Genomic DNA, 24421 nt, shown 5'->3' on the forward strand with positions numbered 1-24421 from the left:
TTCACGATAATACAATGAGCTGTAACATGAAAATGACCACAGTACATTTGTTTTTGTTTTTAATTCAATTTACACAGGCAGGAGATGGGCTAAAGGAAAACAGGGCGAATAACAATTAAACGAAAACGAGAACAAACAAACAAAAAAAGCTTGTTCCACAATTAAACATTTTGCACAGACTCAGTCTGCACACAGAATAGCATGCATGGCATCTGGATTTGTAAGCGAAAAAATACAAAGCACATGATGAACAAACTAAAACAAAAAAATAATAATACAAATAAAAATAAAAAAAGTACTACCGGTTAATTCCAACACTAACCATTATAAATATGGAATTACAAGGTTAAAATCTTCTGAATGAAAACCATAGTGGGGAGGTTCAGTATGGTCTCTCCCGCCGATCCTGGCGATGCTCTCCCCTGAGAAAGAAAGAAACATGAGACATTACACAACTATCATTTAACATACACTGTCCATTTACTAAGTCCAGCCTGTCTAATTCAGCTGTACATCATACACCGATCAGGCATAACATTATGACCACTGCCAGGTGAAGTGAATAACACTGATGATCTCATCATGGCACCTGTTAGTGGGTGGGATATATTAGGCAGCAAGTGAACATTTTGTCCTCAAAGTTGATGTGTTAGAAGCAGGAAAAATGGACAAGCTTAAGAGAGTTTGACGAAGGGCCCGAGTTGTGATGGCTAGACCACTGGATCAGAGCATCTCCAAAACTACAGTGGGGTGTTCCCGGGCTGCAGCGGTCAGTATCGATCAAAAGTATCCTTTAAATCCTTTAAGTTGCAAGGTTAGGGCTTCCATGGACTTAAAGGACCTGCTGCTAACATCTTGGTGCCAGATACCACCACATACCTTCAGGGATCTAGTGTTTTGGCAGTAAAAGGGTGACCAACACAATATTAGGCAGATGGTCATAATGTTATGCCTGATCAGTGTTTTTCGCCCGAAAGAGAAACTCCAAAATGTACTTCAGTTACTCCAGGAACAATGGCATGCCTGCCTTATAATCAGTGTTGCCAGAACAACAGTCAACTTTATAGTCTATTACCCATCAGGCAACATGCTAAACAAATTTACTCTACCAATTTCTTATTAACTATGTGAGAATGTTTGTTGAACCACGGTTCCTTTCACAATGAAAGTCCAACTCACTTCATGTCCATCTTTCCTGGTGGTCCCATTCCCCGTCCCCTTCCACGCATGTCATCCATTGGAGGTCCGCCTCGGCCCCTCCCGCCAAATCCACCCCTGTCCATGCCCCTGCCCCCACGGAATCCGCCACCGCGGTCTCCACCTCTGCCCCCACGAAATCCACCAGGACCTCCCGGGCCTCCTGGCGCACCCCTGTCCATGCCACGGCCGCCACGCATGCCTCCGGGGCCGCCACGGCCACGATCACCACCTGGGAACAACAAGCAAGTTAAATCAGCTTCAGCCTTACAGAAAGGGTTTAAAACATGCCTTGCAGTCAGAAAATTCTTTAAATGAAGATATTCAAGGATGCAGTTACCTGGAGGGAAAGGAGGTGGACCGAAACCTTCAGGTTTGGGCGCCTTACACTGGTTACACTCCATCCTCCAAGCAAAGTTCTGGTTTCCACATCCACTGACATGACAGAAGTAGGAACCAATCAACACGTGAAGTAAAGCATGACACTACAGAGAATCTTAAAGTTGGTGGTATCTTACGCATTAGGACACTGCCAGTCTCCAGCTCGCTGCTGCATGTTTCCACCAGTTGGTGCGCCTCGGCCCATTCCTCTAGGCCCACCTCGAGGCATGAAGCCTCCGCGCTCTCCACCACGGCCCATTCCACCTCGACCCATCATCCCTACAGACACAAAAACAATCTTTACATACCTACAATGTGCCAAAAAGCTCAATATGCAGTACCATTTTTACATAGTTGCCTGGGGGCAGATAAAGACGCCCTGGTTACTCACCTCCTCTTCCCATCATGCCACCACGGTCTCCCCTCATCAGCATTCCACCCCTCATCATCATGGGCTTCCGCCGGGCCATCGACACCTTCAGCTTCTTCCCTTGGAAGTCCTTACCTGTTCAGATTGAAGAAAACCAGTCACTTATTTTAAAAATAAAAGTGGTTAAAATAAAGATTGGAAAAACTGACCTGCTTTGGGTCTATTGGTGTCAGCCCCCCCCCGCCTACAGAAATCCTAACACATCTGCAAGTCTACCATAAAAGTGTTGACAAGAACCCAATATGGCCCCCCTATGGCCCCCCCTTCAACTTCACACTTGGTGCATCAGCTATTAACGAAACTAACAGCAGCGGTCTATGATGGCGCCACTGTTTTCACTCCACAGGACAGGTTCAAAAAGTGCTGAGTATTTCACAGTACAGCAGTTCTGTGGTAGTGTGCTGTCCAGGCTTGCTGGGGTGAACTCATTACTCGCAACACTCGAAGACAGAGCGGCTCAAGCAGATAGAACGATCTTATATGTATGAGTAAAGAAACCAACACACCATCGAACCATTCCACTGCTGCCTTTGCAGCCGGCGGGTCCTCGTAAGACAGGGTGGCGTCGCCCTTGGGTTTGCCCGTGTCCTTGTCTGTATAGATGTTTATAGCTGGGAGACCGGTACGTTTATTAATCTGGGGGAGAAGATACGCAGCATGTTTATAATGCAATTTAGAAACACCATTTCCATTCCTATTCTCACTTCAGTTTAATTGAAGAACATTTGATTCAAATGACCAGATTCAGGTTAAAATAATGATGATTCCCTTCTTGCTTAAACAGTGACTATCATTCGCCCTCACCCTGATGATCCCACTCTGCTTGAAGAACTCGGCCACTTCGTCCATTGTTGCGTTTTCAGTCAGGCCAGTGATGTAAATGGTGCTGTTCTCAGAGTCATCCTGCTCCTCTGGGCGGCCTAACACACACACACACACACTTTATAATCCACTATGCAGGGTTAAATAAAGTTTACACGCTACACATTTGGTATTCTACCAAACAAATTAAAAACCCACTGCACTCACCCATGTCTGCATCAGGTCCTGAGATGAATGATGACGGAGAGGGAGGAAGAAAGAAAAAAAAGAGCAAGTTAGTCTACACACTTGACTTTCTGAGCACTGACATGACCAACTCCAGGTAAAGATTTTCCAGGCACACTTGCTCTTCTGAGCATTCATAAAATAAAAAAGGAGAGAAATACGATACCATTGTGCCTCAATGTTTTTAGGGGGAAATTATTTAAAAGAATCTATTCAAATTAACCTGTACACCTGAACCTAACTGTTTCTGCAAGTGTGCCATGAATAGCAAAAAAAAACAAACAAAAATGTGCCAAACCACAAACCCAAACTGGACTCCGTACCTTAATTTCATAGAAAATGCAGTAAACTCTGACATTGTGTGTGACACGATCAGTTACCATTAAACCCTAAAAAACTCTTCGAAGGAGTCCGTAATTTATAAACCCATATTTTCTGTTCTTAAACTGAACCAACCCCATTGTCAAACCAATAGATAATTGTTCACCCTTAAAACTCTCTTAAAAGCCGGCAGACTTGTGTCTTTGCGTGGCGAGGCAAAATAAAAAAGGAATATTTCCCCTCTGTAATATCAAATATCCATGAAAATGGTGGAACAAAAGCAAGTTTGTGTATGCTCTGGTAATTCTCATTCAAACTTACCACCAGGCTTAATGAAGCCACCTCTGTCTCCAGTGATGCTGGGGGAATAAGCGGAGATATGAAGGCGATTTTCCCTTTAAACAGCCACTTCAGTACCACAAAATGGGGTGGGGGGGTGGGGGGGGGTTATGGGGGAAGAGTGGACACGTCTGGCTATACACACCCCCCCTCAACAAACATCCCCCCACCCAGACTAGTTACAACACTTGTTTTAGGGTGGTGGGGGGGAGGAAGAGAGTGTGTTCAAACGGCGTATAGTACTTTACAATGTTTGTGGCTGAACAATGGTAAGAATGGTTAAATAAAACAGGGAGGTTTCTTTACTACCACAGACGTGGATTATTATTATTATTTTTTTAAACACACAAAAGATAAATGAACGAATTGTTTCAGATGCAGCCGAGCAACTGGGTTATTTTTTTATGGGTGGTCTTGATCAGGATCGAGATGAGAACTGAACCCCACTGGGATGGATGTCAAAGCCATTGCTCCACCTATACACGGTCATGGCTGCTATCAAACTCTGTTTCTAGGGGGGGGGGGGGTCAGGAATGGAAGCCAACGATGAGAAGGCTCATAAAATTACTTTTAATGTATTTCTATTAAAGGAAATACCCATAAAGCATTGGGAGCATCACCCACCTTTACACAAAAATGACTGACTGCATCTGAAACAATCGGCTTACACAAAGCTGGTACATGCACTTTCAGTCAAATAAATAAATAAATAAATAAATAAAATAAACATTTAAAACTAAAAAAAAAAAAATACACATACCATTATTTTCCGTTACAAAGACGTTTTTAGAAATAATTATACAAAGTAAAAAAAGCTATCAAACATTCAAATAGAGCATTACAGTTATTTATTTTTCTCTTGCTTAATAAAAACACAGGTCTCTTTTTCTCTACGATTCCCCCCCGTGAGGGTTAAACCACACGTGAATCTCTCCGCTTTAAATGACGCCACCAACTCTTTATGTCCCCATTTGAAAAGGCTGCCGGGCCACACTGAACTGAGTAGCGGTACTGTAAATGTATTGCTGTGTTAACATGGCTCTCACTTTGTTACCTGCAGCGTATAAATGTGACAAAGCATGTTAAAGCATGAATTGCTCATAGTCATTTCAAGAAGAGACAAATGCAATAACCATATGAAAACTTATAATTTTTTTTTTTTATTTTATTTTTTTTTAAATATATGTTTTTTCCCAGAACTAATATTAAGGGGAAAAAAAAGAAAAGAAAATGGATGCAGTGTATTTGGGCAAATTGCTGGCAGTAAAGCAAACACCACTTTTGTTTAAAAAAAAAAACAAGAGCATATTTGTTTTCATTCATTTTCCAGGGCATTATTGCTGGTGTAATATTTTTGCAGTGCCCTAAATTAAAAGATACCCATTTACACAAATATTCTCAGTGTTTCAGAGTAGTAACACATCTTAGTGAGGACAGACCTTTTAAAGACCTGACGCTAGACATAGAGACTCATTTTTCCCCCTGAAGCCAGTACAGACATCCCCGTCATGTGTTTTACTTAAAGTGCCACTATCTGGCAACCCAGAAACCAGGAATGGGGTGGATATTCGAAAAACACTGCATTCACTTTCCCAATTCAAATACCACCTGTTCGTCCCTGGATTATCGGCAAAACCTTCGAAATAGAAAAAGAAAATCACAGAAAACCCTTTGGAAACATTCGAGAGCTTCCGTTTGTTTTGTTTGGTTCAAAAACATTGGCAGAATTGCCCACCAAGACCATTATACACCCTTAATCTGGAGGGGAATAAAAAAAAAGATACATAAATCGTTTTTGTTAAAACAGACTCAATGAAAGGTGTTTTTATTTGCTTAATTTATCCGTTTCTGTAAATATTTTTTTTTTTAGAAACAAACGTAATTAGTTTAGAATAAAATGTGATTCCATTTTACAGACACACATAGAAACACAGAGGAAAAACCCCCAGCACTTTTAGCTTTAAGACGTACGGCACTGTATTGGTGGCCAATAGCAAAATTTTTTATAGCATGATATAACATGTTGATAAAGTGCCTTCGAAGCTAGGACCAGTACAAAAATTCTCTAAACCCACAATATTTTTTAATAATAACCCATTATCGTTAAACCAAAGCCAAATCTATTCAAGGTTTCTGTTTACAGAGTAGAGCTTAGCTTCTTTTATTAATGAAACACTGATATGGAAATGATTTTGGATCGTTTTCCCCAAAATAACAGTTCTGCAACCTCTTACCTTCGGCCATGTAAGCTAAGGGCTGGGAGCTATTCAAAATCAGCTACACTTTTCATTTTCATAACCAAATTTTGCTTGCCAATTGCTACCATGTTCAACAGCGCTTAAGGCAAGCCTTCTTCTCATCTGCTTTAACCATTCTAGATATTCCTCACTATGAGTAACTGAACTCAGTCTATTCGATTATAAACCACAGTAGGAAAGGTGTTGGTGTATTTAGCATAGCCCTCAGCCCCTTATGACCGTTCACAGCTCCTGTAGAAGGGAATGAGAGTGACTGTGGCACAGGTGCACACACACGCACGCACGCACACTTACCCCATGCCTCCACGGTTCATTCCCCCACGCATTCCTCCTCTCATCATCCCCCGGTCGAACCCCCCTCTGCCGCGACCGCGGTTCTCCCCCCCTCCCATTCCACCGCCATAACCACCGGACTCGGAGTAACTGCCGTTTGGGTGGTCCTGCCGGTAATTACCTGAACAAACAAAACAAAACAAAAAAGGTGTCAATTACAAAGATTAGCATTAGGCTTTGTGGCTGCAGCTGATTTAGGCTGAAACCACGTCCATGCATGTCCCACCCTACCATACTGACTGGGTGGTTTGTAGTCGTTTTGTCCATAAGCACCTCCACTGCTGCCCTGCTGCCCGTACTGACTGGCGGGAGGCTGGCCGTAGGACCCAGAAGGTGGGGGGTAACTGGAAGGTGGAGGCTGCTGCGGGGGCGGAGCTTGCTGCTGGTATCCACCCTGCTGGCTGTAGGAGCTCTGCTGTCCGTAGCCGCCCTGCTGGCTCTGATAGCCGCTCTGCTGCTGCTGGGAATACGAGTTCTGTTCATACCCCGGAGTCTGCTGACCACCAGAGCTGTAACTGACCGAGAATAACGAGATGTAGTTAAAATCGTTCGCAACAGGACGTGATCTTATTCCGAATGCGAGCTACAATTAAAGACTTCTTTCATTCAGAGTAGTAAAATAAAAACCTTATGGGGATCCACAAAATATGTTTAGTGCTAGAGAGAACCACACTGCTACTGATGAATAGAACATGACTGTGAATAACCGCAGTACCTGGGAGGAGCTGAAGAAGCAGCGGCCTGCTGTCCATACCCGGTGTAAGCAGGCTGGGCTCCGTACGCAGTCTGGCTGCCGTATGAGGCCTGATTAGTGCTGGAGGAGGCAGAGGATGCATCATAGCTGCTGCCTCCGTAACCCTGGACAGGCTGAGAGTAGCCCTGAGGGGTGGTTGGGGTAGCGTTATAGCCACCTATGGACAGGGGAATGTTTACAATTAAAATACATTCGTGCTCGGACAATGATGTATTTAAAATATCATCTACCAAATTTTTGTTTTTTTCCCCCGATATATAAGCAGGCCGATCCCAGTCCAATAGTTACATGAGCATTGTAAAACCCCTCACCGCTGGCTGGTGGTTGTTGTCCATATGAAGAGCCATAAGCCTGCTGACTGTAGCCTCCAGACGAACTGCCGCTCTGGGAGTAAGCTGAATCGGCAGGCTGGGTGTAGGAGCCATAGCCTTGCTGTTGACCATATGATTGCTAAACACACAGATCAAATAATGGGTAAGGCCACACTGTAGAAATGTTTCACAAACTCTGCTGTCTTTCTTTTCGGATGAACAAGAATGACGAGAGAGAATAACAACAACATTAGCCAGAATAGCAAAGCAAACATCTCTGTATCTTTAGAACACAGAGGGAACCACATAGTTTAGAGGGTTTTTTTTGTAGACTGCTCCACCTTTTCTTTTTAGGTTTACTTTGTGAACATGAAGCATAGCTCACAGAAAACACTCCTGGATTCCCTTTACAACTCTAATGTCTATCAAAAATTCACAGAGCTGGCAAAGAAAAGCTAAAAGTGGTGGAAACGTGATCCAGATGGCTTCATCTGGAATGCATCATGGGGAACACAGCCTTGGACTGGTGTTTCTACTTGTTTTTCAAAATGCTTTGTCTTTCTTCATCTTAAAGTTGTCTGGCTTGCAAATATTAAAAGTTTACTGAAGAATCCTCTAGATTACGAAGAAATTTACTTCTTGACCCAAGGCTTCAGAAAATGGGCATGGCTTGACCTGGCATTTTTAAATAAACATACACATGTTAAGAGACAGCTGTATCTCCTGAAATGAAAATGAAGATTAAACACCATCTCCGACAGACCTGATGTGTTTATTTTTAAAAGAGGATTTGTCTAAATGATTTACCTGGGTACCTTGCTGATACGCCTGAGCAGGCTGGGCAGCATAGGAGCCATACCTGAGCAAACACACACACACACAGATTAACAAAACTACTACACAAGTAAATCTAAAATCAAAATAAAGCAGCAAAGCCTCAGGATTATGTTTAGTGCCTAATGCAAACGGCACATCGCACAATTTAACAAAACCCTGAGTCAGTTATAAGCTAAAGAAAACAAAACACAATCTAAAAAAAAACATAAATAAAAGGCGGGGAAATTCTCTTACCCTTGCTGGCCTCCAGCCTGTCCGTAACTGTTATAATCTAGAACAACCAAAAGCATTACAAGTTACAGGGTTGCACTAAAGAGTGAGTAACTGCTCACATGTCTACTAAAAATGTTTGTCTTTCAATGTTTATATGTTTTGTAAAGACCACAACATGGCTTTGCTCTAGGAATATAATCCACAATATGGCGTAACAAAAAATAATAATAATCCCATCACATTATCAAGGAACCAGAAAACGCAAACGACTCTTTCCATAAAAGTTTTGGGACACGCTCGGCCCCTTAGTTCCAGTGCAAGGAACTCTTAATGCTTCAGCTTCATACCAAGACATTATGGACAATTTCATGCTCCCAGCTTTGTGGGAACAGTTTGGGAATGACCCCCATACTGACAGTTTGGGATGAATTACAGCGGAGACTGCGAGCCAGGCCAAAACTGGGACGTCTGCCTTTACATACACATTAATGTAATATGAAGTTGGCCCGCCCTTTGCAGCGATAACAGCTTCAACTCTTCTGGGAAGGCTTTCCACAAGGTTTAGGAGTGTGTTTATGGGAATTTTTTTCCATTCTTCTATAGAAGCGCATTTGTGAGGTCAGGCACTGATGTTGGACTAGAAGGTCTGGCTCACAGTCTCCGCTCTAATTCATCCCAAAGGTGTTCTATCGGGTTGAGGTCAGGACTCTGTGAAGTTCCTCCACACCAAACTCTCGCATCTATGTCTTTATGGACCTTGCTTTGTGCACTGGTGTGCAGTCATGTTGGAACAGGAAGCGGTCATTCCCAAACTGTTCACACAAAGTTGGGAGCAGGAAATTGTCCAAAATGTCTTAGTATGAAGCTGAGGCATTAAGAGTTCCTTTCACTGGAACTAAGGGTCCGAGCCCAACACCTGAATTCAGTGATTTGGAGGGGTGTCCCAAAACTTTTGGCAATGTAGTGTATTTGAATGACTGCATTAATATAAACCTGTAACACTGTTCAAGCTGCTGTTATGGAAAATTAATCAACAGCAAGTCACTTTGTCCTGTTTATTACCTACAATTGAATATTTTTCCCTCCTACATAAGCATCCTCCATTATAACCACAAGCATGACTAGGAAAGATTAGGTCCCTAATCCTGTTGGTTCTAATCCCAATGAGGCTCAGGGGCATTTTTAATGCAGGTAATGCAGTGCAGGTAACCCACAAATCTCGACCTTCTCCGACTGTAAATCTTATCCCTGATCCATTTCCCCAGATATCTACCATGATTTCAAATCTATGCCTGGACCAAAAGCTGGACAATCCAATGAAGGGTCATGTAATGAGGCATGCAGATGCCTTTGTGTCCTGAACACAAAGAGATGAAATATTGATCTCACTAATGCATTGCTAGATTATATTATAATAACATACACACCAATAAACGTACAAGTTACTGAATTATGTGAATGGACCAAAAAAAAAATATATATATATATATATATATATATAAAGTCAAAAACTGTTTATCTGAGGCAATTGGGACACAAACCCCCGGCCTGATGAAATAAGGGAATGGTTAAAAGGGTCCTTTGTGTGCTAAGGCGTACAGATTATTATTATTATTATTAAATCAAATAGAGCATTTATGCCAAAACCCACAAAATAAAATATAACTGTCTTAGCTACTAAATACTAGCTGAAACCCTCTTCTCTATTCATCCTAATGAAATATTTAAAGCCACCATTTCATCTCCCTCCAACTAGATGTATTGCAGCCTCGCTAAGCAACCGGCCCAATAAAACAAGGGCGCTGTCCTAAATACCAAACTAAAGTCCCCTAGCTAGGGCGTATATCCATTTATTTTCGATTCCTCGTAGGGCACTAATGTACAAAGTACGGAGCCATTTGGGACGCAACCAAGCGCAACCCGCTCAGCTAATCTAGCGAGCAAAATGGGTTATGCAGAACACCTCTTTATCACTATTATTAATGATAGCACAATAGCATGCAATTTCTATCGGATGTTATAACCTTCTATGAAGATGAAGGAAATCTGTTGGGGTTTTCTGTTTTGGTTTATGCAAAGATTTGAATTACCTGCTGCCGACGCCATTTCGTGGACGCGTTTTTCTCGCTACCCAAATCCACTGCGCATGCGTGCAAATGGCGAAAGGACGCTTCCATTTCCCACACAATACAGCATTATGGAAACACATTTAAAGATGTATTCTTTTAAAAAAAAAAATCATGCTCACATAAAACTTATTAAAACGGGAATATATGATTATAATAGAATAAAATATAATAGAATATATGACGTTTTTTTAATGAATATGCAGCGTCGTAAAAAAAAAAAAAAATTGCAGAATGGATCCGTCCGCAATGACGACACAGGTATCCGGGCAATGTTATTTAAAAACGCATACTAGCCTACTAAGTAGTACGCCACGAGAGTATGTTAGCATTATTACCATAGTCTTCTCATATATACTATTTAGGATGGAAGTATGAGTCCTATTTGGCGGGAATAAAGGAATATATTTGTTTCAATCTCAACTATTTTACTTCACAAAAAAGACAATATATTAGCCTTTTTAATGTCTAGATTAATATTTAAACGTTTAATGGCATATTCTAAGCATTAAGCATTCACTTAAAAGTATTTTCTTTAAAAAAATGAACATGAAGTATGTACCTATTGTACTACTGTATTCAACAGTACTGAGATATAGTATTATTATGATCATAAGGAATATCACTTAACCTACTTTATTTTATTTTATTTTGGATCCCTTATTTTTGTTAATTCAAACTGTTATCGTTTTGCTTTAATCAAATACTAAAATAGACCAAACGAGCTGACTGGAGTGATACTCAGGCTCGTGATCGTAGATTATCTATAAGATTTCTCTTTCTCTCCTAATTTAAACCTGTTTATCTTCCTCGATGGTGTAAATATGTACTGATTCGATGACAGCTGACAGCCTGTGAGAAGTCTGACACCCTCCATGACTACTGAAATATCAACGTCTAAGATAATACAATATGTTTCTCAGCAAGTTTAAGTACTTGGGGTCAACAATCCAGAGTAATGGAGAGTGTGGGAAAGAGGTAAAGAAGCGAGAGGTAGGCAGGTTGGAATGGATGGAGAAAGGAGTCGTGAGTTGATAGAAAGATATCGGCGAGAATCAAGGGGGAAGGTGTACAAGACGGTGGTGAGACCGGCCATGCTGTATGGTTTAGAGGCAGTGTCACTGAGGAAGAGACTGGAGATAGCAGCGCTGAAGATGTTGAGGTTCTCTTTGGGAGTCACACGGCTGGACAGGATTAGGAACGAGTACATCAGAGGGACAGCTCATGTTGGATGAAGTTAGGGAGAGGCGACATGTTCAGAGGAGGGAAAGTGAGTATATTGGTAGGAGAATGTTGGACATGGAGCTGCCAAAGAGGAGGTATATGGATGTAATAAATGAGGATATGAAGCAAGTGTTGAGGATGCAGAAGATAGGGATAGGTGGAGAGAGATGATTCGCTGTGGCCACCCCTTAAGGGAAAAATCCTATGCCATACATTTTTAAATATCTATATTGTGATAAATCGTTAGACCATGATTAAAAAATATATATATATCTATAATGACATACCAAAACACATGCACATGCTTAAGAGTAAGAAGACCATTAGGATTTTTTGTTTTTCTGGAAATTTTGCTTTAATATCATACTCAATGAATGAAAAGTTCACTGAATGCATGAATGACGCTCGTATGAAGTTATTTTCCTGTCAGTATTAATTGTAAATCAATTCAATGAGATAAACGTACATTTGTAGATCTGCGACCATGGCTAGCAAAAATGTATTCGTGTATAAATTTGAATTTTATTTTAATGGTGAAAAAAAGTGCTTGGACTTTTTTTTACTTTAAACAGGAAGTGATCTCCATATGCTTGGTATACGGTATGACACTTTTTCTACTTACAAAATGTTTTCTTGGATGCCGTGTGTGTGTGTGTGTATGTGTGTGTGTGCGCATGTGTGTGTAAAATCCGCAGCTAACTGTGGTATCCTCAGTACGTGTGACGTAGAAAACTGTCTATTGCAAAATACTTGATGGCACTTTAAACTCTGATATGACAGAATTGAATGAAGGTGATGAGTTCAAAGGTCTAAAGAGAATAGAAACAGACTGAAGTGTCAGATGGAACCAGCGTCGATACACAGCTGATATGGACGACGTGAATTCGAAGGCGGACTCGTGTGGGATTTGAAAAATTGACACGGCGAAGCATCCAGATGCTCTCTCTCTCTCTCTCTCTCTCTCTCTCTCTCTCTCTCTCTTTTCGCTCCGGCTGAGCTGAGGTCCAAAACGAGGAAGTCTGTGAGCGACGGAGCATCATACTGGACCAGCTGCAATCCAAACCGCTTTCCTATCACAGTAAGCCCTCCTGCTCGAAGACTGAAGGGAGGAGGGAAAAGTCAAACGGGGTGAATTTGATGCCTGTGCCGCTGTAGAATTTATTCTGAAACTCCACCCTGGAGAGAGAGAGAGAGAGAGAGAGGGAGGAAGAGAGAGAGAGAGAGAGAGAGAGGGAGGAAGAGAGAGAGAAACATAAGGGCAGAGGGAGAGAGAGAGACAGAGAGAGAGGGAGGAAAAGAGAGAGTGACATAAGGGCAGGGAGAGAGAGAGTAAGAGAGAGACAAACAAAGAGAAAAAGAGAGAGACAGGGAGAAAGAGGAAGGGAGAGAGACACAGAGAGAGAGAGAGATACAGGCAGACAGACAGATATACAAGAAAGAAAGAAAGAGTTATGTGAAGGAAAAAGAAAGACAATTAGAGACAGACAGACAGAATGAGAGAGAGACACACATAGAGAAAGACAGAGATTTTAAGTAAGAAAGAGAGACAGACAGCGACAGATTTATGTATGTGTGTATGTGTGTGTGTGTACCAGTGCAAGCGCAGTGCGTGCAGGAAGGCGGAGAGTCCCTCCATCAGCAGCAGGATGGAGACGGTGAGAACAGCAAAGACACTGAAGACAGGAACGAGGAAGAGCACGCCGAGACGCACACTTATTCTCAGAGCTACACGCAGAACCATCGTCCACAGAACCTCAGAGAGTTCTAACATACACACACGCACACACACACACGTACACACAAAGCATTTACAGTTTAAATATTGTTCTCAATAATATTAGTAATTATTATTAATTTATAACAATGTGTGTGTGTGTGTGTGTGTGTGTATACTCACGTGCATGAGCCAGGCTCAGGGCCCACAGGCGCAGGTACGATGCTGTATTTGAGATGCAACCCAGACAGTACTCGATAGTGTGTATGGCCTGGTGTAACAGGGCATCTCCTAAATCAAACTGCACACGCACACACACACACACAGATATATATATATATTATGTGTAATGATCTTTAATTAATTAATAACTAATTAAATTTATTAATCTCCCTCTCTTTCTCTCTCTCTCTCACTTTCTGTGACACACACACATTCTCTCTCTGTCTCTCTCTCTCTCATTCTCCCTCTCTCTCTCTCTCTCTCGCTGTCATAAATGTATAGTATAAAACATAATAAAATGTTTAATTTATAAATATGATATTGAAATGCTATAACAATGTAATAACATCAACAGTGTGTGTAACCTGGTGTGTGTTGCTCTCCCGTCCTGTGTGATCCTCCAGGCCTTCCTCCTCATCGTGAACTACAGATGGGGACATGTCTTCCTCGCTGACACGCCGAACTCTCTCATAACCCTACACACACACACACACACACACACACACAAACAACAATCAATAGCACACTGTTTAGTATAAATCTCATCTTCAGATATTAAGCATATTATCTGGCAACCACAGTGACTAACAGAAAGCATATGTATTCAGAACACACACACACACATACAAAGAGCAATCAATAACACACTGTATAAGTGAGAGAATATGCCGATTGTGTTTTGTACAGTGCAACCTACAGTGTGTTTATTATAAATCTCAGGTAATATCTGGCAACTGCAGTGACTAACAGACAGCATATGTATTTAGAACACACACACAGACACACACACTCACCCTGCGTACTCCCAGGCCCTTGGTGCCGTGATAGAGCCAGTAGAGGTACAGCGGTTTCCCTAGCAACAGCACGGGCACACATAGCAAAGCCATGACCAGAAGGAACACCTGCAGTGCCATCTGACACACACACACACACACACACACGTTAGTATATAATACAGAGTCAGGTCAGTATGTACAGATACAACCTGATCACACACACACGTTAGTATATAATACAGAGTCAGGTCAGTATGTACAGATACAACGTGATCACACACACACACGTTAGTATATAATACAGAGTCAGGTCAGTATGTACAGATACAACGTGATCACACACACACACACGTTAGTATATAATACAGAGTCAGGTCAGTATGTACAGATACAACGTGATCACACACACACACACGTTAGTATATAATACAGAGTCAGGTCAGTATGTACAGATACAATGTGATCACACACACACACACGTTAGTATATAATACAGAGTCAGGTCAGTATGTACAGATACAATGTGATCACACACACACACACGTTAGTATATAATACAGATTCAGGTCAGTATGTACAGATACAACGTGATCACACACACACACGTTAGTATATAATACAGAGTCAGGTCAGTATGTACAGATACAATGTGATCACACACACACATACACACACACACACACTCTCACCTGTCCGGGGTAAAGGGGCGGGGCCGAGCTGGACTGCATGAGGAACATGCTGATGAAGTGCAGGAGGATGCTGGGAGCTGAGCGAGACTCAGACGCTGAGAAACACAGCCACTTATACACGATGAGACACAACAGATACCCGAAAAGAGACAGCAGGAAGAGCAGCTCAGGCAGGAAGAGCAGGTAGAGCTTAAAGCGCTGACGGAAGTGTCTGAGGAAATACAGACAACACACATTTAAAATACATATAATCCAGTGGCGGGCCGTGCATTTCACACCTAGGCCTTCACTGGTGTCCTTCCCCCAGTGACGCCAACTCGAAATCTGATTGGTTAATGTAACTATTTCATTGCCACTTATTTTAAGCTACGGGCGCCTGCACTATTGATTCTGAAGGCCTTAAGGCAGATTTCTTTCACTCTGGCAACACATGATGTCAGCCACTGGCTGAAATATGACTGGATAAATACTCTTATCATAAATATACACTACTAGACTATTGGGAATAATTTAATACACATTCATGGAAAAATATATTAAATATATTAACATGCAAGTCAGTGATTCAGATCACTGCTGTTTAGGCCAGCAGAGAAGGCCTTGCTGGCCCTGATGGTCCACCACTGATATATACACAGTGAGACAGACAGAGACAGACAGCTGTGGAGATAGGCAGAGACACATGTAGATGGATAGACAGACAGACAGACAGATAGATAGAGAAATAGATAGACTGACAGACAGACAGATAGCTCTATCTATAGATAGATAGATAGATAGATAGATAGATAGATAGATAGATAGATAGATAGATAGATAGACTAAAACTATAATAAAATAATGATAATATAACATTTTCCCATAGGATCAGTTCTATAATTTACTAGACACTATTTTCATGACATTTATTAAGAGTGTGTATGTGTGTGTGTGTGTGCTAATATCAAGGCATTCAGAAACATTGCCCTTAACTTTAGATAAATAGATGAATAGGCAAGAAATGGAAAATAAACCAGTAGCAGACTCACAGATGGTTGAAGACGCTGAGCACCACGCCGAAGCTCATGTGCAAAACCCCGATGATCACCGACATCTTCATCTTATACGAGTTCAGAAACGTCAGCCGATTCGCCGCCATGTTCCAGATCTAAACACACACACACACACACACACACACAATTAGACGTCTTTATTCACATTTTCAGGCATTTGCCAGGCAATAAAATCCAAAAATGTCTTAAAATCACATAAACAATTCAACCAATCAGATGGGGAAATTAAGGAGAGCACCTTAAAACTATTCACTTTAACTCTCTATACTTTCCTCATACTAATAAATACATTTATATAATAATATTTACAAAATTATTTTTTATTAATAAATATTTTCCATTTTACTGTTAACTATTATTGGTAACAAATAATAATAATAATAATAATAATAATAATAATAATAATAATTATTATTATTATTATTATTGAAAGTCGTCAAAAATGTCGTATCTCATACCGGATCGATGCCCAGTGGATAGGGTCCGGTGAAAACTCCAGACACGTTGGGGTCAAGCGTCAGGAAAGCATTGGTCTGTAAAGTCTCATTTCTATATCATGTAGAAATGGAAGGAAAACAGTTTAGAATTTAGAAGCAGACTGATTACAGTGTTCTCTCGACCTGATGCTGTTAGGCGTGTTTGTGTTAATATTTTGCATTCGTTTTTTATTAATATTAAAATATTCATATTTCTATGAAATCTGAATGAAAATGAACATGATAGTAAAAGACAAAGATTTTCCAAAAACTCGGAATTCCTTAGGAACACAGGATAGTATCTTTTAATTTAACATGGCTGCTCAGAGCATCATGCAATTTGCTTTAGATTAATCAACATACAGATTTATTCGCTTGAAAATTCCAAGACACAGACTACACTGTTCACTGTTTGAGAGGCTAACATTACATCACTATATATATATATATATATATATATATATATATACAGACAGAGACAGCCGTAGAGATAGACAGAGAGACATACAGACAGATAAACAGACACCACAGAGAGCCAGACAGATGGTTACAGGCAGACAGACAAACAAAGTGGACTTTAAAGGATCTGCTGCTAACATCTTGGTGCCAGATACCACAGCACACCTTCAGGGATCTAGTGGTGTCCATGCCTCGATGAGTCAGGGCTGCTTTTGCAGTAAAAGGGGGACCAACCCAATATAAGGCAGGTGGTCATAATGTTATGCCTGATTGATTTATAGTATACAATATATGGATGTCCAGTAAAGTGGAATGTAGTAAATCAGGACAAATGTCACATAACCTTGTGATATTAATGCAACGAGGCTTCATATAGGTTGAGGGAGGTGTTCTCTTCAAACTTACACTAACAATACAGAAGATTAAATAATAAGCAAATGACTTTAATGTACCGTCTATAAAGTGTGTGTGTACGCGTCTTACGTCCACTGCTGTTCCGTAAACATGGCTTTGACGCTCCAGCCCGAGCCGAAGATGTCGAGCGATTTAGAGAAGCAGTCGTTGTAGATGAGTCCCGTGTAGACGGAAAACACACCCATCATCAGCATGATATATCGGCCATCGAAGAACATATTCCACATCTACACACAGATAAAAACATATCATAAACTCCATTTGTAAATGTTCTCACACTCATTTTGTATTGAATTGTTCGTTCGTCTCAAATCAGTGAGATACATTTCAAGTTTAAACCTGAGCTCAGGTTATACTATCTGTGTGAGGTTTGTGCTCTGGTTGCCATAGCGACAAGCACTCACTCCTGGTCTTTTCCTCCGTCCATCGTCCTGTTGTTGGTTTGTTCCTTAAGTGTGTGCGCCTGTTCTGTGTTACCCATCTCTACTTTGTCTATATCTTTCAGTGTGTCTTCAGGTCTGAGTCCTATGTTCCTGTGATGCGTCCTGCTGCATCTCTTGCGTCACTTAGCTACTTGCATCCTGCTGCATCTCATTAGTGAGGTTACTGAGGCTTTCTTCTGAGATTTCTAGTTTTCTTCCATATTCCAAAAACTAGACTGTGCTAAACTGTTTCGGAAAAGGGTCAGTGGTGGCTCAAGTGGTTGTTGATCGGAGGATCAGAGTTCAAGCCCCAGCACCACCGAGCTCCACTGTTGGGCAACTGAGCAAGGCCCTTAACCCTTTCTGCTCCAGGGGTGCCGTATCATTGCTGCCACGGCGCTCTGACCTCAACCCCCTCAGCTGGGATATGTGAAGAAAAGAATTCCACTGTGCTGTAATGTATGTGTGGCGATAATAAAGGCTTCAAGCTACTAGGGCAGTTCACTGCCAGACCACTAGAGGGGGTGCTGGCAGGTGTTTCATCATAGCCTGCTATTTGTTTCTGTTTCCTCACCTGTGTTCCTCACCTGTGAGCCTATCCCAGCACACATTGGGCAAAAGGCAGGGGTACACCCTGGACAGGTCGCCAGAACAGTGTTGAATAGAGTCAAATCTATCTAGCATTTCCAGAACTCAATATGAGAGCATTAAACCTATTTCTAGACATTTATACTCAAAACCTTAAATTCTATTAATCCTCTAGAAAACCTGGCTTTATTTTGCTTCTTTTTAGACTATTTGAAGCTTTACATGAGTAAGAACATCTAGAAACGAGTTTATTGATCTTGTATGTCGTTTCATTTTTACCTTATCACAGGAAATACTAGATCGTTTGCACCATGTGTGTGTGTGTGTGTGTGTGTGTATTGGACACACGTGACTCTAGACCTAAAGAGATAAAGCAGGTACTGAAGATGAAGATGAATGAATGACAGTTCAGTGTTCCTGTAATTGAATGCGCTTAAAACATTAAAAAATGCTGATCGACTGCAATAAAAGTAAAGAGAACATACTGGAAAATTCTGGAAATCTTTGGCCTAACCATATCACAATATAGTGTAAGAACAGGATATTTAGGTAGATTTCATATGAGGGTCAAACACTCCATGGAAGAATTACCAATCAACCTAATGTACATGTTTTTGTACTGTGGGAGGAAACCGGAGTAAACCCATGCAGGCACGGGGAGAACATGCAAACTGCACACAGAAAGGCCCCTGCCTGTTCGAACCCAGGACCTTCTTGCTGTGAGGTAACAGTGCTAACCACTAAGCCACCATGCTGCTCCCCTTTTAAAATCTCCTCTCTGATAAATCAAGCATGTTCAGTACAGTACAGATTCACTTAGTTTCCAGCTCTGACCTCATTTCCTGGGTGCCTTCGTTTGTAGTTTTTCTCGTTCAGCACCATCCACAGAGCAAAGAGTGCCATGACGGCGCCGTGTCCCAGATCCCCGAACATCACCGCGAACAGGAAGGGAAATGTGATGAGAGTGAAGGGTGCTGCAGACACAAAGCATTTCTACTGAAACCCTTTATTATAACGTACATCGTGACACGCACTACACCACATGACTGCTAGCGGGAACACAGGTTCAGTCAGTGTGTGCTACAGAGGAATAAAAGCACCGAGTTATCATTAGCAGCACTCACCTGGACTGACCTCTCGGTAATCTCCTACGCCGTACGCCTCCACGATGCTCTGAAAGCCGCGAGTGAACTTGTTGCTCCTCAAAAGCGTAGGCGGCGTGTCTTTACTAGGGATACGATTGACAAACGACGGCACCGTGGCGTCTCCTTTCCTCTGTCCACATTCGAAGAGATCAGTTAATGTTCTGTTCAGTGCAAAATTACTCCTTTATCTTCTAAACAATAGCAGCGGGACGAGAGGACGACATAACAATAACAATCGATACAGGTTTACATTTATATTCACTGAGCCACGTACAGAGATACATGTTCGTATGCTTATGCTTGAGTAGACTGACCCAAATCTGACCCAAAAGATGCTCTAGAAACAGAATCTAGTGTTTCTGATAGATAAATGATTAGTGTATACATTATTAGAGTGTATACATTATTTAGCATTTAATTAAGTACTGAATTGTGAGCTGAAAATCCACTCGAAACCCTAGGACATCTGTAGGATACAACATCAGTATGTCTGGGTTTCGTCTCTCACCGAACCCTCCTCCAGAGCCCTCCGCAGGTTGGTCAAGTCGCTAACGGGACACCACACCTCGGCTATGAGACACTTGTTGGTGACGTCGAAGCTGCACAGGTTGAGGATGTGATAGATGGCCTTCATCTTCTTCACCTGCAGCACCCAGGAGTGGGCTGACTCTGACGCCTTATGGAGCACCTGCTTCAGGTAATCTTCAGTCCTGTGAAGCACCTGAAACACACACACACACACACTATTTAACATGCAACATCAGTGTATATAATATCAGGTCCTTTTAGAACAGAATATAACTTCTTATTCTTCTTAGTATTAACAGCTTGTGTAGTATTAGTAATAGTATATTATTATATAACCCACTCACTATTGCCATTTTTATCCACCCGGGCGACTCAGGTGCTTGTTCTGTGTCTTGTCATTTCAAGACTGGACTACAGCAACTCAGTGGCAGGTTTACCACTGACCAACCTCTGCCAATGATCAGTAATGCCCCTACACAGCTCATATGCTCCCAAGTACATGGTAGGTACACATCTATACTCTTTTCTTTTCTGTTATAGTACCTGGGTGGTGTTGGAAAGGACTTCGGAGTCACTGTCTTCAAACGACGGGCAAAGACTTACTTTTGTCTGAAAGACTAGATTATTTTATATATTTTTAAAATAATAGTGTTTCTGTGTGCTCTTCTTGTGGTATTTCCCCCTAATAGAGTTTTAGACTGATGGTATTCTTATAACCTGTGACCTAGTGAACCAGAATCCATGTATTTACTGATAGAGACTTAAAGCACTTTTGTATGTCTGCTCTGGATAAGAGCATCTGCCAAATACTGTAAATGTATTATTATTATTATTATTATTATTATTATTATTAGAAATAGTAGTAGAAGTAACAGGATAGTAACATAACTGGTTGTACTAGTACTAAAAGTAGTACTACAAGCATTAGTATTATTAGTAGATGTAGTAATATTAGTAGATGTAGGAGTTAGATTAGTGGTTGTAACAGTTATATTAGTAGTAGTCACTGTAATATTAGCGGTTGGAACAGTAATATTAGTAGATGTAGCAGTAATATTAGTGGTTGGAGCAGTAATATTAGTAGATGTAGCAGTAATATTAGTAGATGTAGCAGTAATATTAGTAGATGTAGCAGTAATATTGGTAGATGTAGCAGTAATATTAGCAGTTTGAACAGAAATATTAGTAGATGTAGCAGTAATATTAGTGGTTGTGACAGTAATATTAGCGGTTGTAGCTGTAATATTTGCGGCTGGAGCAGTAATATAAGTGGTTATAGCAGTAATATTAGCGGTTTGTATTAGCAGTAGAAATAGTAGTTATGGGATAGTAGCATTACTGTTTGTAATAGAAGTACAAGAAAGCAAGAGTAGTAGTACTTAGTAGTTATAGCAGTAATACCAGCAGTTCTAACAGTAATATAGATGTTGGAAAAGTAAGAAGTTTCAGCAGTAATATTAGCAGTTGTAGCAGTAATATTAATATATTTAGCAGTAATATTAGCGGTTATAGCAGACGTTTCAGCAGTAATAATAGCAGTTGTAACAGTAATATTAATATATGTAACAGTAATATTAGCAGTTATAGCAGTAAGAAGTTGCAGCAGTAATATTATTAATAGTAGCAGTAATATTAGTGGTTTCAGCAGTAATTTTAGCAGTTGAAGCAGTAATTTTAGGGGTTATAGGAGTATTTTTATTTGTTGCAGTAATATTAGCAGTTGTAGTAGTAAAATTAGATGTTGGAGCAGTAATATTAGTGGTTATAGCAGTAATATTAGCAGTTGGAGCAGTAATATTAGCGGTTGGAGCCGTAATATTAATGGTTGGAGCCGTAATATTAGCAGTTGTAGCAGTAAAATTAGCATTTGTAAAAGTAATATTAGCGGTTGTAGCAGTAATATTAGCAGTTGTAGCAGTAATATTAGCAGTTGTAGCAGTAATATTAGCGGTTGTAGCAGTAATATTAGCAGTTGTAGCAGTAATGTTAGTGATTGCAGCAGTAAAATGAGCAGTTGTAACAGTAATATCAGCGGTTGTAGCAGTAATATTTGCGGTTGTAGCAGTAATATTTGCGGTTGTAGCAGTAATATTTGCGGTTGTAGCAGAAATATTAGTGGTTGTAACAGTTATATTAGAGGTTGTAGCTGTAATGTTAGTGATTGCAGCAGTAACATGAGCAGTTGTAACAGTAATATTAGCGGTTGTAGCAGTAATATTAGCAGTTGTAGCAGTAATGTTAGTGATTGCAGCAGTAAAATGAGCAGTTGTAACAGTAATATTAGCGGTTGTAGCAGTAATATTTGCGGTTGTAGCAGTAATATTTGCGGTTGTAGCAGAAATATTAGTGGTTATAACAGTTATATTAGCGGTTGTAGCTGTAATATTTGCAGCTGGAGCAGTAATATAAGTGGTTACAGCAGTAATATTAGCGGTTATGGCAGAAATAGTAGTAGCTGAAGCAGTAATTTTCGTAGTTGTATTATAGATGGATGGATGGATGGATGGATGGATGGATGGATGGATGGATGGATGGATAGACAGACAGACAGACAGACAGACAGATAGATAGATACGTACATTATTGAGATCTTGAATACGTGTCCTTAAGCTGTCCATTATATCTGAACGTTCCTCGTCAGTCTCTGGGTGAGGATACACATGGCAGTGGTAACTGAAACACAGAGAGAGAGAGAGAGAGAGAGAGGGGGAGAGGGGGAGCATGCCATGTACCAGGATCCTTAGATCTTAAAATTTGTTTTATGACAAAAACGTAAACTCTTCCTACTCACCAGTCACAAATCTTCTGCACTTTCTGTCCAATCTGATCGCCCCAGAATGAGATGAGGAAGACCACATTCTTACTCATCTCTCCCTGCAAGAGGAAATGGGGGAAAAAACAACAATAATACAGACTGTGTGTGTGTGTGTTAAACACAGCAGGTCTCAAAGAGTCTATTTCTAGCTGTGTATTAGGGGTTGACCATCAAAGAGCTCAGTGTCTGTGTGTGTGTGTGTGCGTGCTCACTCACGGTGTCAAGATCAACCAGATTCTCGTCCACCTCGGCGTAGCTGAGAATCGTGTAACCTTTACACACTCGCCACAGCATACGCTCAAATGCCTCCATCTTCACCCGGTGGATCAGCCCTGAGATAAACCTAACACACACACACATACTTGCTTGAAAAAGATGCTAAATTGTACTTAATGTGTGCTACATTCTTAACTTCATTTTATATTATATATAAAATTATAACCAGTTTCAACTGATCACTTTTTCTTAACATAAAGCGTGAAGATAAGATGCTGCGTGAAATGAATTTAGCCACATGATCTGTGCAACAGCCATACTGACAATTTACAAAAAGTACACAAAGCGCCCCGGAAGCTCCGCCCCTTTCCCCATGTTGACCAGACTGTGTAAAACTCTGTCTGAGAGATACGAGACGTCACCAGATTAGATATCAGGCTGCGATAGAGGCGAGTTATGATATTATTTTTGCAGTGAGTCTTTTCTGAGATGCTTATGAAATCAAAATGATGACTCATTCATAAAAAGCTGGTGCTTGGGGCACAGTCTTGGGCAGGAAGTGACGCTCCATCATCACTCACCCCAGTTTGGCCCCCAGTCTCTGCATGCTGGTGCAGCCAGCCACAGACTCGGGCTCCAGAGATGGGAACTCCTCGTACTGTGGGCCCAGAGCCTCATGCTGAACACACACACACACATTGCAGTTGACTGAGATTAGACAGCATCTGAGATGTAAGGGGGTGGTGTGTCTGTGTGTGTGAGTGTGTGTGTGTGTGTGTTGCTCACCCTGGAGCGGCTGTGCATGAAGGTGTGTGTGATCCTCAGCATGTGTGTGTACTCAGTGAGCTCAAGAAGGTTCCGCTGGAGTTTCTCTTTGTTCTTGGCCACCTCGCTGAGCTCCACCTCCAAACGCTGCAGCTGCTCCTACACACACACAGACACACACACACACACACAAAAACGACTTATTCAACAGACACAAATAAATCATCTAATACTTTAATATGTTCTGCATAACAATAATAAGTTCTGAAGTCTGAATCATGTCCCATTCAGAATGTGCGTCAATATTCCTGTCTAGTTTTCCCAGTATCCAGCTCCGGATCCATCACACACCTAACCTGAATGATTGAA

At 41.1% G+C, this 24421-nt stretch overlaps 2 protein-coding genes across 6 annotated transcripts in view; both read right to left on the bottom strand.

Moving 5' to 3' along the window:
* Positions 1-42: 42 nt before the first annotated feature.
* On the bottom strand, positions 43-10582 carry ewsr1a (EWS RNA-binding protein 1a). Of its 3 annotated transcripts, none has more exons than XM_058411518.1 (16): positions 10512-10582; positions 8443-8479; positions 8179-8230; positions 7372-7510; positions 7022-7217; positions 6547-6815; positions 6268-6427; positions 3698-3735; positions 3038-3055; positions 2813-2928; positions 2515-2644; positions 1970-2083; positions 1716-1857; positions 1538-1632; positions 1180-1429; positions 43-422 (listed from the first exon to the last, which is right to left on the bottom strand). In XM_058411518.1, exons 1-16 carry the CDS (start codon positions 10525-10527, stop codon positions 383-385), a joined length of 1812 nt encoding a protein of 603 aa, XP_058267501.1. In that variant the 5' UTR covers positions 10528-10582; the 3' UTR covers positions 43-382. The 3 variants fall into 3 exon arrangements, with proteins under 3 accessions (XP_058267501.1, XP_058267502.1, XP_058267500.1); XM_058411519.1 differs by having other exon boundaries at positions 6580-6821; XM_058411517.1 differs by having other exon boundaries at positions 6547-6821.
* A 1520-nt stretch (positions 10583-12102) lies between these two features.
* Positions 12103-24421, bottom strand: part of atp6v0a2a (ATPase H+ transporting V0 subunit a2a) — a 22598-nt gene continuing 10279 nt past the window's right edge. For 2 of the 3 annotated variants that reach the window (XM_058411064.1, XM_058411063.1), the window contains exons 5-21: positions 24074-24211; positions 23869-23966; positions 23288-23414; positions 23048-23130; positions 22836-22929; positions 20237-20449; positions 19708-19858; positions 19418-19557; positions 17643-17800; positions 16683-16773; positions 16201-16319; positions 15173-15383; positions 14502-14621; positions 14073-14183; positions 13669-13786; positions 13364-13535; positions 12103-12947 (exon numbers count right to left, since the gene is read on the bottom strand). In XM_058411064.1, coding sequence (XP_058267047.1) covers positions 12845-12947; positions 13364-13535; positions 13669-13786; positions 14073-14183; positions 14502-14621; positions 15173-15383; positions 16201-16319; positions 16683-16773; positions 17643-17800; positions 19418-19557; positions 19708-19858; positions 20237-20449; positions 22836-22929; positions 23048-23130; positions 23288-23414; positions 23869-23966; positions 24074-24211 — 2247 coding nt within the window. In that variant the 3' untranslated portion in view covers positions 12103-12844. The remainder of the gene's footprint in view (positions 12948-13363; positions 13536-13668; positions 13787-14072; positions 14184-14501; positions 14622-15172; positions 15384-16200; positions 16320-16682; positions 16774-17642; positions 17801-19417; positions 19558-19707; positions 19859-20236; positions 20450-22835; positions 22930-23047; positions 23131-23287; positions 23415-23868; positions 23967-24073; positions 24212-24421) is intronic. The other variant, XM_058411065.1, reaches the window with a different exon arrangement.

The sequence above is a fragment of the Hemibagrus wyckioides genome, linkage group LG16 (assembly GCF_019097595.1).
Source record: "Hemibagrus wyckioides isolate EC202008001 linkage group LG16, SWU_Hwy_1.0, whole genome shotgun sequence".
NCBI lineage: Eukaryota > Metazoa > Chordata > Actinopteri > Siluriformes > Bagridae > Hemibagrus > Hemibagrus wyckioides.

What these genes read in the sequence shown, in the direction of transcription:
- ewsr1a (XM_058411517.1), bottom strand. An exon ending in CAGGCTGGAGGCCAGCAAGG is followed by an intron (nt 8,231 to 8,442) that starts GTAAGAGAATTT and finishes GTGTTTGCTCAG; the next exon opens with GTATGGCTCCTATGCTGCCC. An exon ending in AAACGACTACAAACCACCCA is followed by an intron (nt 6,428 to 6,546) that starts GTCAGTATGGTA and finishes TTGTTTGTTCAG; the next exon opens with GTAATTACCGGCAGGACCAC.